The following is a 14,977-nucleotide window of genomic DNA, read 5'->3' on the forward strand; positions in this document are numbered from 1 at the left end:
CTGGGATCTCTGCTCTCATTCTTGAGGGTGGGAATCATTGACAGCACACCTCACACTGAGCTTTGAGTCAGCCATGTTTGGAACTCCCAGAGTGCTGTCAAGTATAGCTCAGCTTGGGTTTATAATCATAAGGGAGGACCCAGCTCCCAAGCGTGAGGAAGAACCTGAGTAGTGTAGATCTTTCCAAAGAGCTTTCTGCAGAGAGGCAAAACTCCCCTAGAAAGAATTGCTTTCTCCTTAACAACATGGGGTTGCCATATACTAGTCAGAGGGGGGAAAAATCACAACATCTCATTCTGATTGCAAATCAAATACATGTTTACTATGGAAAAACTGGAAGATAAGCAGAATGGAGGCCCACCACCCATAAAAAGGACCTTAGTCATTTCAAATGAACATTCTTAATAGACCTTCCAGGTCCATTTCCCTAATCAGGTCTTCCTTGAAGATATCTGATCTGAAGGAGAGGACCCGAGTCCCACTGCTTCATTGCCCCACAGCTCGCCCCACTGCCTGGCTTTCCTAACAATCCAGCTTCATGTTCTACTTCAGTGGATCAGAGAAGGGCTACAGGCTGAGGGCCTCAAATGCCCCATCGGCGCCATCTGCAGGAAGATCCAGGTCCAGGGTGAATGGTGTATAGATGGAGGTGTCTGCCAGGCGTAGCCACACTCTCCCAGGGTCATGCTCTTGTCCAGGAGCTGTCATCTGTGTAAAGCTGCTCCTTGCGCCAGTGGCCACTTAAGAATGCCTTTCACCAAGCGCTTCAGCTCCAGCCCTGTGCTTGACTTCTTAGCATCCCCCAAGGGAGTGATCTTGTGGTGACGGATCATCACGAACACCCAGGGAGGTAGGTCCACTTGCACTGCTTTCTGCTTTAGGGAATCAGTCTGGCTCCTCTGAGGGCGACAAACGGCTGTGGCAGGACACGGGGTGCTTTATCTCCCGGCATGCCACAGGATAGCCCCTTGGGGTCCTAGCATGCCTCGCAGGCTCTCCATGTCCCCGCTCCGCCCGCCCACCCGCATGCCTTTCAGGCTCTGCCCATTAGTCTCCTCAGATCAGATTCTGCTCACCCTCCACAATCTTGGACTTCTTTTTTTTTTTTTTTTTTAATAAACTTATTTATTTATTTATTTATTTTTGGCCGTGTTGAGTCTTCGTTGCTGCACACAGGCTTTCCTTAGTTGCAAGTAGGGCCTACTCTTCATGTGGTGCGTGGGCTTCTCATTGCGGTGGCTTCTCTTGTTGCGGAGCACGGGCTCTAGGCGTGCGGGCTCTAGGCGCGCGGGCTTCAGTAGTTATGGCTCATGGGCTCAGTAGTTGTGGCATGCGGGCTCTAGAGCTCAGGCTCAGTAGTTGTGGCGCACGGGCTTAGTTGCTCTGCGGCATGTGGGATCTTCCCAGATCAGGGATCGAACCTACGTCCCCTGCACTGGCAGGCGGATTCTTAACCACTGTGCCACCAGGGAAGTCCCCCTTGGGCTTCTTTGGCCTGGAAAGTCATTGGTTCTGGAGAGAGCTAGTCTGCCTTCCTGGTGCCACAGCTCCCACCATCCCCCCTTTTTTTAACGAGTATAAAGATATTAATATTTTATGATTGTCAGACTCAGGCTATAAACTGTAAGTGGCTGCTTTGTAAATATTGTATAGTAACGCATATATGTGGAATCTAGAAAAATGGTACAGATGAACCTATTTGTAGGGCAGGAATAGAGACATAGACGTAGAGAATGGACATGTGGACACGGGGGGAAGGGGAGGGTGGGACGAAGTGGGAGATTAGGTTTGACGTAAGTACACTACCATGTGTAAAATAGATAGCTAGTGGGAACCTGCTGTATAGCACAGGGAGCTCAGCTCGGTGCTCTGTGATGACCTAAATGGGGGAAAGGATGAGGAGGGAGGTCCAAGAGGGAGGGGATATAGGTATACATATAGCCGATTCACTTCATTGTACAGCAGAAACTAACACAACATTGTAAAGCAATTTTACTCTGATAAAAATAAATAAATAAATAAATGGCTGTTTTTGTGACCTTTTTCCCCTGAGCAGAGCGCTGTTTTTCCTTGATACTTTTTAATAATATTTAAGGCTGTAGATGAGACATTTGAGTGACTGTAGCACACGTAATTAAGTATTCTGTTGAAAGTTAAGTTGTTGAGACCTTGTTTTTAAACACTAAGCAACAGTCATGAACATCCATGCAGGTATGGTTTTGTCACATCTTGGATGACTTCCTGGCACAATTCTTGGGTCGAAGGACTTGTTTAAGGCTTAATTGCTCAAAAGTTTGTGTCAATTTACGTTTCCCCCACCCCCTAACAATATATAGCAGCATTCACTCCCTAAGTATTTCACAACATTTGTCCTTTTAATTTGTATTTCTTAGTAAGTGTACTTTTTTCTACGGGTAGTTTTACTCAGGAAAATGCCAGAATCTTCTTTCAAGGCAATGCCACATACTTTCCCCTTGCACCTTCTTATCCCAGTCCCTTAACAGAAGGTAGTGATAGCTACAAGGACAAGTCTGTTTACTTTATAAGCTAGGTGTGTCTCTAGACCAAGCTAGAATGGAAGCACCTTTGACAGTGTCTCCCTCATTCCCCAACAAGATGCCTTTTGGCCACAACACTTTCAAACTGATATTACTCTTCCCTTCTCATTAAAATGCCCAGAGATCAATAGGAAAACTGTCAAGTGATCAAGTGATCAAGTGTTGATCACTTGAAGGACATTTACCCCTGAGAGATGGGTGGTTTTATTTTGCCAGAACATCCAGTAAGGTTGGACATTGGGACTACATAGCACCTGTATGTCATGGCTGAGAAGACAAGCTTCGGACCTTCATGGGTGTTTCCTTGAGAGTTTGGAAGTGTCTAGGCAACTCCAACCTAAAAGCAGGCCTGGGATGAGTTCCCAGCCTAATATCCATTAATTCTTAAAAGTCTATTTAAAAAGCTTTCTTCTTTCAACAGCTCTAGTACTCCAGGGACTCAACCCTTCTTGCCCAAGTTTTATAGTGGCGCCAGCTCAGGATCTGAGGCCAGGCTTGGCAGGACGGTCTTTAGAGAGGAGCTCTGAGCACAGGCCAGGGACTCCTGGTTCCCTTGGATGTTTCTATCTAGTGAAGATACACAGAGCTCTGATTAAAAAAAAAAAAAATCTCTAAAAGCTGTCTCAGGTTACTAACTCCCTTCCCCAACAGTATAGTACGAATTGTATGTTCAGACTCAGTGCTGAAACCTATCACTTTATAGTGGTACAGATATCTACATCTTCATCAGGTTCATCGACTTTATGGTTCAGAATCTCTGTGGAAGAAACTGAGTTTAAAGCTGTCAAATCGGGCTTCCCTGGTGGCGCAGTGGTTGAGAGTCCACCTGCCAATGCAGGGGACATGGGTTCGTGCCCCGGTCCAGGAAGATCCCACATGCCGTGGAGCGGCTGGGCCCGTGGGCCATGGCCGCTGAGCCTGTGCATCCGGAGCCTGTGCTCCGCAATGGGAGAGGCCACAACAGTGAGAGGCCCGCGTACTGCAAAAAAAAAAAAAAAAAACAACCCCAAAAAACAAAGCTGTCAAATGACTTTAAGGTCCTAGGTGGGTGTGGAAGTAAGAGCTATGTTTACGTCTCTGTTTTTCAGCCTTAAGATCTGAACTATTGCCCCGTGTGCTCGTCAGTGCTCACCAACTTGTCCCAGAAAGAGTTTGACACGAGCCCATTCATGCCTCCATGACTTGGCCAAGATTTGTGGCCTTGTGGAGCTAGGCTGCAGTCAGGAACGGGAATCAGCTTCCTTCGCTAGCTTTGAGAAGGTAGGGTAGAAGGGGGGTGCGTAATGATGAGACCTGGTTTCAGATCAACTTCATTTTGAAACCAGTGATACAAGCCAGTAGCGCCAAGAAGCATCTGGGAGGAAGTTGTAATGATCTGCCCCAGGGCTTACCGTTTACCAGCCTCTGTGTGACTCATGGCTTACAAAGAAAACTGCTCATGTTTCTACAGGTGCCTCAGCGAGTTTCCCTGGGCAGGTCAGATTGGCTGTGAGGTCTCCATCCTCTGCCTCTCCCAATAAACCATGGAGCAGCCCCTACGAAACAGTCCTCTCCAAATGCAGACTGAGCCAGCTCCCCGTTATGCTCTTTGGTCCTGTGTATCCCCTTTTCCCTTCCGTGCTTCAGCTTCTAGGTAAAGCACATGGCTGTAACTAACCCCATGCCCACTCTGAGAGATGGTTTCTCTATGGTGTAGAGAGAGGCATGGACTTGGAGTCAGAAGCCCTGGTTAATTGTGAGTAGGCTAAAGGTCCCTCTTATTGGGGGCTTACTCTGGGCCAGACACAGTGCTCGGTGCTGTGTGAACATTATCCCACTTATTCCTCCCAATAATCTTACGAGGTAGGTATTATTCCCATTTTCCAGATGAGAAAACAGCTTCTGTACATTCACACGACATGGATGTGAACCCAAGTCTTTTGGACTCCAAATCCCGTATTCTTCATCACTCATCTGCCTCTGCCTTTAGGATTTGAAATCTGGTCCTGCTGCTTCCGAGTTGTGGGGCTTCGTGTACTTTGCTCTCCTCTCTGAAGCTGCTTCCTGAGGAACTTCAACCCCAGGGCAGTCTCTTGTTTCCTGAGTTGTCAGAATAGGGGAGTAGTATCTACCTTGTGGGTTATTTTTTGAGGACTTGGATAAGAAAACACTTAGCTGGGTGTCTCGGACAGAGTGGGTCTTTGAAGCTTGTTCCTGCCTGCCTGACTCATGCCCCTTGGTTGTATTCTGCATCCAGCTGAATGTGGCTGAGGGCTGATGGGGCAACTGGAATGTACAGCCTGCTTGGGAGGCACGTACAATTGAAGTACCTGACCACTGACTTCTCCTTGATTGTTGGCACTGTCCCCTCTAAGAATAGATGGACAGCCCAGATACTGTGCTACAAATGTTTGGACCCATAAAACAATGGAAATGTGCCAGCAAACAGGGTAGTGAGGTGTACCATACATTCCTGGTGGGCAGATTTTGTAGACAGCAGGAAGACGGGTTTCTGGGTTTCTGGCAGCTTTTAGAGTTTGGGGGATTAAGGCATTAGCCCCCTGCTGGGTAACTTGGTGGGAGAGGATTGGAGAGTTCATTGAGAGGCACTCATTAAGTGAAAAACCTGACAGGCTTATCTGGCCAGCCCCTCTGCTAGCTGAAGACCTTCCCTTAGGAAGAGGGCTGTTTTAAGAATGGGAAAAGTGACAGTTAATTTTTATTTTTTATCAGTGTTTGAATAGCTAATGCATTCACATGGGTCAAAATTCAGAAGGGTACACAGTAAAAAGTCTCTTTCCTGTTGCTTAGCTACTAGCTTCTCCACCCATAAACCCAGTTTTTTTGGGTCACCTTCCAGAAGTATTTATTTTAAAATACAAATGTTAGCATAGACTACATTGCTCCATATCTTTTTTTAAAATTAATTAATTAAGCTGCACCGGGTCTTTAGTTGCAGCACACGGGATCTTCCTTGCCGTGTTGGAGATCTTCGTTGCCGCATTAGAGATCTTCGTTGTGACATGTGGGATCCAGTTCCTTGACCAGGGATCAAACCCAGGCACCCTGCATTGGGAGCGCAGAGCCTTAACTGCTGGACCACCAGTGAAGTCCCCATATCTTTTTTTTTTTCACTTAACAATATGTCTTAGAGATCTTTCCATGTCAATACATAGGGACTTCCTTATCTTTTACAGCTTTTTATGGCTGCATAGTGTTCTCGTATAGATTTTATCATTACACAAAGTTAATCTGTCATTGATGGACATTTAGGTTGTCTGGACTTTTGCTGTTACAATCCATGCATTATTGATTAGTTTGGTAGATAGCTGTGGAAAGGTGATTTTGGACAGGAGGCAGTATCCTATAAGAACTTAAAGGTACTTGAAGATACACATTTTGTTCCCTGATGCATCCCTAGTATTTAGAAGAATGTTGGGCACTTAGGAAACACTCTACTAGTTCTTGATGGATGCTGTGTTGAAGAACCTGACTTTAGAATATGACCACCCCGAGTTCTTATTCTAATTCCACTCACTAGCTGTATGATGTTGGGCAAGCCATCTCACCTCTGAACCCCCATTTCCTCATGTGTTATGAGTCCGTATAAAGTTCTGGGGTTTACAAATTTGTGGTTTTGTGGTTTTATCTTATTTGATATTCAAGATGACTCTGTGAAGTCTAACTTTCATCTTCCAAATGAGAAAACCTAAATTCCTAATAAGTTAATTCAAGTTCTGCATCAACATGCTGATGGTTCCAACTAACAGAGTTTTGAGGGACCTTTGCATGTATCCTTAACACAGCTTTAAGCAATGCTGAATCACCTAGTGAGTTTAGGTATTCCCTTTTAAGCTTTTCTTCTTTTTACATCAAGAAGAAAGTGTCTTTGGTCCCATTATTATTTTTTTTAACTAATCTATTTATTTTTGGCTGCATTGGGTCTTCGTTGCTGGGTGCAGGCTTTCTTTAGTTGTGGCGAGCAGGGGCTACTCTTCGTCGCAGTGTGCGGGCTTCTCATTGCTGTGGCTTCTCTTGTTGCGGAGCGCGGGCTCTAGGTGCTCAGGCTTCAGTAGCTGTGGCACGCGGGCTCAGTAGTTGTGGCACATGGGCTCTAGAGCACAGACTGAGTGGTTGTGGCACACGGGCTTCAGTAGCTGTGGCACGTGGGCTTCAGTAGTTGTGGCTCGTGGGCTCTAGAGCACAGGCTCAGTAGTTGTGGCACACACGCTTAGTTGCTCCGCGGCATGTGGGATCTTCCCAGACCAGGGCTCGAACCTGTGTCCCCTGCATTGGCAGGTGGATTCCACTGCACCACCAGGGAAGCCCCTACTATTCTTGAATACATCTTTTTATAACATGCTTCTCTCCCTTCAAACCAAGGGAAGACAGGCCTTAGGCTCAAAGCTTCAGCAAACATGGGAATTCCCTGGAGGTCCAGTGGTAGGACTCCGCACTTTTACTACCAAGGGCGTGGGTTCAATCCCTGGTCGGGAAACTAAGATCCCGCAAACCATGCGGCATGGCCAAAAAACAAAACAAAACAAAAACTTCAGCAAACAGTTGATTCTGGGGCCCACAGAATTCAAGTGCATTTCCCAGGATCACCCATCAAGTTAAAGTCAGTGCCTGCACAAGAATGGGGTCTCCATCACTATTAATAATATTAGCAGCAGACCTGGCCATAATGCATCCTATTTGTCAGTTCTTTACATTTATTCTCATTTAATCCTCACAACTACCTGTAAGAGAGTTACTGTTATTATCCCTGAGTCTAGTACTTTTCTCCAAATAACACACTGCCTCACTGGGCATCTAAAAATCAATCTTTGCTATTTCAATAGATGGAGAAGGACCACAGGTAATGGGGGTTAGGGAGGAGATAAGAAAACAAACTCTCAAGTGTGTCAGAAAGATAATATAACCATATTATATAAACGACTCAATCTAGACGGGTCTAGGCACCACTTCTGGCCATTCCATTTCCTAGCTATGTAACTTCAGTGAATGCATTTAACTCCTCATTTTCCCAATTTAGAAAATGGGCGTTAAAATCTACTTTATAGGGTGCTTGGTGAAGATTAAATGAGAAAGTATACAAATGTTAGGGCTTCCCTGGTGGCGCAGTGGTTAAGAATCCGCCTGCCAAGGCAGGGAACACAGGTTCGAGCCCCGGTCCGGGAAGATCCCACATGCTGTGGAGCAACTAAGCCCATGCACCACAACTACTGAGCCTGCATGCCACAACTACTGAGCCTGCATGCCACAACTACTGAAGCCCGTGCGCTGCAACTACTGAAGCCTGCGAGCCTAGAGTCCATGCTCCGCAGCAAGAGAAGCCACCGCAATGAGAAGCCCATGCACCGCAACAAAGAGTAGTCCCTGCTCTCCACAACTAGAGAAAATCCGCACACAGCAACAAAGACCCAATACAGCCATAAATAGATAACTTTATTTTTAAAATTCATACAGATTTTGAAAAAACACACAAATGTTAGCTGTTAATAATAGTAATTCATGATGGGAGGGATTCTCGACTCTTGAGATTGATGCTTGCTGTATTCGTTTGCTAGGGCTGCTGTAACAAAGGCACACAGACTGGGGGCTTAAACACAGAAACTTATTTTCTCACAACTCAGGAGGCTAGAAGTCCAAGATCAAGGTGTCAGCAGGGCTGGTTTCTGTTGAGGCCTCTCTCCTTAGCTTGTAGATGGCTGTCTTCTCCATGTGTCTGTAAATAGTCTTCTCTCTGTAATTGTGTCCAAATTTCCTCCTCCTCTTATAAGGACACTTGTCATACTGGATTAGGGCCCACCCTAATAATCTCATTTTAATTTAATCACCTCTTTAAAGGCCCTTTTTCCAAATATAATCACATTCTGAGCTATTAGGAGTTCAACACATGAATTTGAGTGGGGGGGAACACAATTCATGTTAAGAGAAAACTTGGACCTACAGAAAAATAAAGATAATAAGTAGCTGGTAACCCCAGTCATAGGGAAGCTTCATTTCTTCCAGTCTTTTAAAAATTTTTTCCTGTGCATAGTTACATATACTATATATGCAGTTCTACATTCTGCTTACATTTTGCATAGCTGGATAAAAAATCTATGGAGTGAATGCCCCATAGGTTATTTAACTTTTGCCCTGTATTAAGATGATTCAAACTCTGCCACATATCATTCCTGGTCTTTTTTAGCCCAAAGGCAAAGCAAGATTCCTCAGAAGATGAGAGTACAAAGCTGTGTGCTGGAGGTAAAGGGCAGGGTCACCCTGGGAATCTCCCTGCCCCTGGGACCCTTTGGAACTGACTCAGGCCGAGATCCCTCTTTCCCCTCCTCCCACTGGCCGAGCATGTTGTCACAGCCCATGACTCCTCAGCGGGGATGTCGTCAAGGAGGCAGGGCTGGTATCTAAGCAATCTTCTCTTTCTCAGGGGCACACTCCAGCCTTCCCACGAAGGAACCTGCCTCTGTGTGTGAGCTCTGGGGCTCTGGGGAGCTGAAGACAGCTCTGTATTTTAAGCCCTCCATCTTCCTCCCCTCCATGCACTAACCCTCTCCCCAAAAGATGGCCAGTGTCTTAAGTTCTTTCACCCAAGTTAGTTTTACCTGCTTTTGAACTTCATGTTAATGGAATCATACACGTGTCCTCTCTTGTATCTGGCCTCTGTCACTCAACCATATTTGTAAGATTCATTCATGTTGTTGTATGTCCTTGTGGTTGACTCATTTAATTATATGAATATTCCACCATATTTTTATTAATTCTACCTTGATGGACATTTGGGTTATTTCCAGTCTTTAGCTATTATAGACAGTGCTGCTGTGACTATTATACTTGTCTTGTGTCTTTGTTGGGTCTATACCTCAAAGTAAAATTGCTGGGTCTTGGGGAACATGTATATTTAGCTTCAGCAAATACTGCCCAACAGTTTTCCAAAATGACTATCCCATTTTACACTCCCACATCAGACTTCTACTTTTTTTTTTAGTTGAGGTAAAATGTGCATAACATAAAATTTGACTGTTTTAACCATTTTAAACAATTTGGTGACGTTAAGTACATTCAAATTGTTGTGCAACCATCACCATAGTCTGTCTCCGGAACTTTTTCATCATCCCAAACAGAAACTCTGTACCCATTAAACAATAACTACCCATTCCCCTCTCTCTCCAGCCCCTGGTAACTTCTATTCTACTTTCTATGCCTATTACTTTGAGTATTCTAGGTACCTCATATAAGTGGAATCATGCAGTATTTGCCCTTTTGTGACTAGCTTATTTTACTTAGCATAATGTTTTCAAGATTCTTCCATGTTGCAGCATGTGTCAGAACTTTATACCTTTTAAAGACTGAATAATATTCCATGGTATGCATAGACCACATTGTGTTTATCTATTCATCTCTTGATGGACACTTGTGTTGTTTCCATCTTTTGGCTATTGTGAATAGTGATACTATGAAAATATGTGTACAAGTATCTGTTTGAGATCCTACTTCAGTTCTTTTGGGTATACGCCTAAAAATAGAATTGCTGGATCATGTGGTAGTTTTATGTTTACCTTCTGAGGAGCCACCAAACTGTTTTTCACAGTGGCTGCACCATTTCACATTCCCAGTGCAGGAGGGTTCCTATGTCTTTACATCTTGCCAACACTCGTTATTTACTTTTTTTTTTTGTCACCCTAATAGGTATGAAGTGGTATCTCATTGTGATTTTGATTTGTATTTCCCTAATGACTAATGATATTAAGCATTTTTTCATATGCTTATTGGCCATTTGTATACCTTATTTGAAGAAATGTCTTTTCAACTCCTTTGCCTTTTTATTTATTTATTTTTAATTGGGTTGTTTGTTTTTTGTTGTTCTTGAGTTTTAGGAGTTCATTGTATAGTCTGGATATTATTTGGAATTCTACTTTTTAATGTTATACTCTTATATACTGTTTGAATACTTCATCATGCTCACATTACTGTTTGAATACTTCATCATGTTCACATTACTTTTTGTTTGTTTGTTTATCTTCTCAAAGAACCAGCTTTTAGTTTTATTGATCTTTGCTGTTGTTTTCTTTGTTTCTATTTCATTTATTTCTGCTCTGATCTTTATGATTTCTTTCCTTCTGCTAACTTTGGGTTTTGTTTGTTCTTCTTTCTCTAGTTCCTTTAGGTGTAAGGTTAGATTGTTTATTTGAGATTTTTCTTGTTTCTTGAGGTAGGCTTGGATAGCTATAAACTTCTCTCTTAGAACTGCTTTTGCTGCATCCCATAGGTTTTGGATCGTCGTGTTTTCATTGTCATTTGTCTCTAGGTATTTTTTGACTTCCTCTTTGATTTCTTCAGTGATCTCTTGGTTACTTAGTAATGTATTGTTTAGCCTCCATGTGTTTGTGTTTTTTACGTTTTTTTCCCCGTAATTCATTTCTCATCTCATAGCGTTGTGGTCAGAAAAGATGCTTGATATGATTTCAATTTTCTTAAATTTACTGAGGTTTGATTTGTAACCCAAGATGTGATCTATCCTGGAGAATGTTCCGTGTGCACTTGAGAAGAAAGTGTAATCTGCTGTTTTTGGATGGAATGTCCTATAAATATCAATTAAATCTATCTGGTCTGTTGTGTCATTTAAAGCTTCTGTTTCCTTATTTATTTTCATTTTGGATGATCTGTCCATTGGTGTAAGCGAGGTGTTAAAGTGTTACTGTCGATTTCCTCTTTTATAGCTGTTAGCAGTTGCCTTATGTATTGAGGTGCTCCTATGTTGGGTGCATATATATTTATAATTGTTACATCTTCTTCTTGGATTGATCCCTTGATCATTACGTAGTGTCCTTCCTTGTCTCTTGTAACATTCTTTATTTTAAAGTCCATTTTATCTGATATGAGTATAGCTACCCCAGCTCTCTTTTGATTTCCATTTGCATGGAATATCTTTTCCATCCCCTCACTTTCAGTCTGTATGTGTCCCTAGGTCTGAAGTGGGTCTCTTGTAGACAGCATATATATGGCTCTTGTTTTTGTATCCATTCAGCAAACCTGGTCTTTTGGCTGGAGCATTTAATCCATTCACGTTTAAGGTAATTATCGATATGTATGTTCCTATGACCATTTTCTTAATTGTTTTGGGTTTGTTTTTGTAGGTCCTTTTCTTCTCTTGTGTTTCCCACTTAGAGAAGTTCCTTTAGCGTTTGTTGTAGAGCTGGTTTGGTGGTGCTGAATTCTCTTAGCTTTTGCTTGTCTGTAAAGCTTTTGATTTCTCCATCGAATCTATATGAGATCCTTGCCAGGTAGAGTAATGGTTGTAGGTTCTTCCCTTTCATCACTTTAAGTATATCATGCCACTCCCTTCTGGCTTGTAGAGTTTCTGCTGAGAAATCAGCTGTTAACCTTATGGGAGTTCCCTTGTATGTTATTTGTGGTTTTTCCCTCGCTGCTTTCAATAATTTTTCTTTGTCTTTAATTTTTGCCAGTTTGATTACTATGTGTCTCGGCGTGTTTCTCCTTGGGTTTATCCTGTATGGGACTCTCTCCGCTTCCTGGACTTCGGTGACTATTTCCTTTCCCATGTTAGGGAAGTTTTTGACCATAGTCTCTTCAAATATTTTCTCTGGTCCTTTCTCTCTCTCTTCTCCTTCTGGGACCCCTATAATGTGAATGTTGTTGCATTTAATGTTGTCCCAGAGGTCTCTTAGGCTGTCTTCATTTCTTTTCATTCTTTTTTCTTTATTCTGTTCTGCAGCAGTGAATTCCACCATTCTGTCTTCCAGGTCACTTATCCGTTCTTCTGCCTCAGTTATTCTGCTATTGATTCCTTCTAGTGTAGTTTTCTTTTCAGTTATTATTATTTTTTTTTTTTTGCGGTACGTGGGCCTCTCACTGTTGTGGCCTCTCCCGTTGCGGAGCGCAGGCTCAGCGGCCATGGCTCACGGGCCCAGCCGCTCCGCGGCATGTGGGATCTTCCCGGACCGGGGCACAAACCCGTGTCCCCTGCATCGGCAGGCGGACTCTCAACCACTGCGCCACCAGGGAAGCCCTCAGTTATTGTATTGTTCATCTCTGTTTGTTTGTTCTTTAATTCTTCTAGGTCTTTGTTAAACATTTCTTGCATCTCCTCGATCTTTGCCTCCATTCTTTTTCCGAGGTCCTGGATCATCTTCACTATCATTATTCTGAGTTCTTTTTCTGGAAGGTTGCCTATCTCCACTTCATTTAGTTGTTTTTCTGGGGTTTTATCTTGTTCCTTCATCTGGTACATAGCCCCTCTGCTTTTTCATCTTGTCTGTCTTTCTGTGAATATGGTTTTTGTTCCACAGGCTGCAGGATTGTAGTTCTTCTTGCTTCTGTCACATTACTTTTGTGGTTTAAAAACCCTCATCTGTTATCCTTTCTTATTTTAGGGAAGGATTATTTAAAACAATTGTCATCATCATCTGAAACTAAAGGACAATTTTTCAAAAAAGGACAGTTGGGAGAGCTCACGCTGACCTTTCCATGGCACAGCACTGTCCCTCTGGTCCTTGTTGTGTGGCAGTCTAGTAGACTGATGAGCCCTGGTGTCTGGGCCAGTGTTATGGGAACGCCTGGGTCAGGGCATGTTGCCAATGGACCCAGTTGTAGCCCCTGGCAGTTTCCCTGACTCCATGCTTTGGCCACAAGGAAGGGTGGGTAAGAACATTGGTTGTGAGTACTCTCTAGCATATGCCCTGGAGTCAGGCTGACCTGGCTTCTGAACCTCAGTTTTCTCATCTTTGTAAAGGAGCTCATGCCTACCTTGGCAGCATAGTTGTAAAGATGAAATGGGCCCAGTCTCCGGATTAGTGAATGGTAGTTATTAACTCAGAATGCTTGTTTAAAGGGCAGCCAAGCAGGGAGGATTCAGAAGGAGCATGACAGACTGAAACAACCCGAGGTTATCCAGAATGATCTGTGTGGGTGATGGTGTAACAGGATGCATACAGCGCATATGTAGACTCATAGCCTTCAGAAATGCTTAAAATCTTCTGCCTCCAGCTGTGACCTTGGGTCAACTCTGTGTCTCGTGAGACTCCATGGGGCTAATGTCGCTGAATATCTATGATTTTGGTTCTTCGGCCCACAAACCACGAAGTGGTCCGCCCTCTTGAGACCAAACTCAGAAGCCCATCTGAAACTCATATTTGATCACATTGGTGGTCAGAGGAAGTAAGCCAAGCCTTCTTCTCCAGTGGCTTGGAATAGTCCTTGATCCAGTCAGGGAGCTGTTGTCAGGTCTTGGCTCCCACGGGGTATCTTCCAGAAGCCCCTCCTTCCTAATACTCTTTTCCTCCCTTCCCCACAGTAGTTTTCACGGACTGCCCTGGGCAAGAGTCGGCCCTGCTGACTGATGGTGACTTCACTGTTCTGAACAACAAAACAATCCAGGTAAAACACCATGTCCACCTTCAGGAGAGAAGAAAGACATTCTCCGTGCATGCCCAGCTTGCTGCTGGCCAGGAGGCCGAGGTTGCCTTGGCTGTTGTGAGCCATGTTACCCCTGCAGAGGACACACGGTTAGACCTCAGTTGCCCATAGCTGTGCGCGTGGGTACCGATATAAGCAGGGTAGTGCTTGCAGCTGCCCAGTAGGGGGCGCCAGAGTCAGGCCAGGGGGGCCCAGACCTGCTTTGTGAGTAATGGCCCAGTGCCCTTCCTCCCTTGAATTCCCTGTCCCACCTCCCTTTCCTTCTTTCCCATATCATGCCGGTAAACCGCAAGTGAAGGTGATCCCAACACAGGACTGCCAATCTCATGAACCTTTGGGAAGATGGACCTGAGGCTCTTGGCCACATTTCTTTGTTTTGTCTAATTTAATTTTTTGAACAGCTAATATATCCACATGGTTCAAAATTTTAAATATTAAAAGGTTATAGAATGAATAACCTCCCCTTTTTTCTCCCCATCTGTCTAATGCCTTCTCTACCCCTCCAAGAGAAGACACAGATAACCCTGTTACCAGTTTCTTTCCTTCTAATTTATGTATTTGTTCTATATTTATATTAAATATATTTATATATATTATATATAGGTATAAAATAAACTTTTCGGTCCTCTTTTATGCAAAACTAACATACTATTCACATGTCTGCACCTTCTTTTTGCACTGAAAAATACATCAGTACACTGCCTATCCCCTTCTCACAGATAACCACCCTTATAAGCTTCTAGTATCCCCCAGACTTTGTCTGTATAGAAGCAGATGTGAATATATGCCTTACTTTCCCACCCTTTTACACAAAAGATGGAACAGTGCCTGGCACATATTAAGCCCTATGTAAGTGTTTGTTAAATAAAATACTAAACTACATTAAGCTGTTCCATACCTTGTTCTTTTTCACTTAAGTATGGATATATATCAAAGATCTTTCCATGCCAGCACAGAGAGACATTCCTTATTTTTCAAGCTGTATACAATTTCCACTA

The 14,977-nt window shown here is 43.6% G+C and overlaps 1 protein-coding gene across 2 annotated transcripts in view; it reads left to right on the forward strand.

Annotated features, from left to right (window-relative positions):
- Positions 1–14,977, forward strand: part of CDH3 (cadherin 3) — a 43,934-nt gene that overhangs the window by 12,813 nt on the left and 16,144 nt on the right. The window contains exon 3 of one of the 2 annotated variants that reach the window (XM_060083197.1): positions 13,858–13,940. In XM_060083197.1, coding sequence (XP_059939180.1) covers positions 13,858–13,940 — 83 coding nt within the window. Of the gene's footprint in view, positions 1–13,857; positions 13,949–14,977 lie in introns of both variants that reach the window. The other variant, XM_060083198.1, reaches the window with a different exon arrangement.

Source organism: Mesoplodon densirostris, chromosome 19 (genome assembly GCF_025265405.1).
Source record: "Mesoplodon densirostris isolate mMesDen1 chromosome 19, mMesDen1 primary haplotype, whole genome shotgun sequence".
NCBI classification, from domain to species: domain Eukaryota; kingdom Metazoa; phylum Chordata; class Mammalia; order Artiodactyla; family Ziphiidae; genus Mesoplodon; species Mesoplodon densirostris.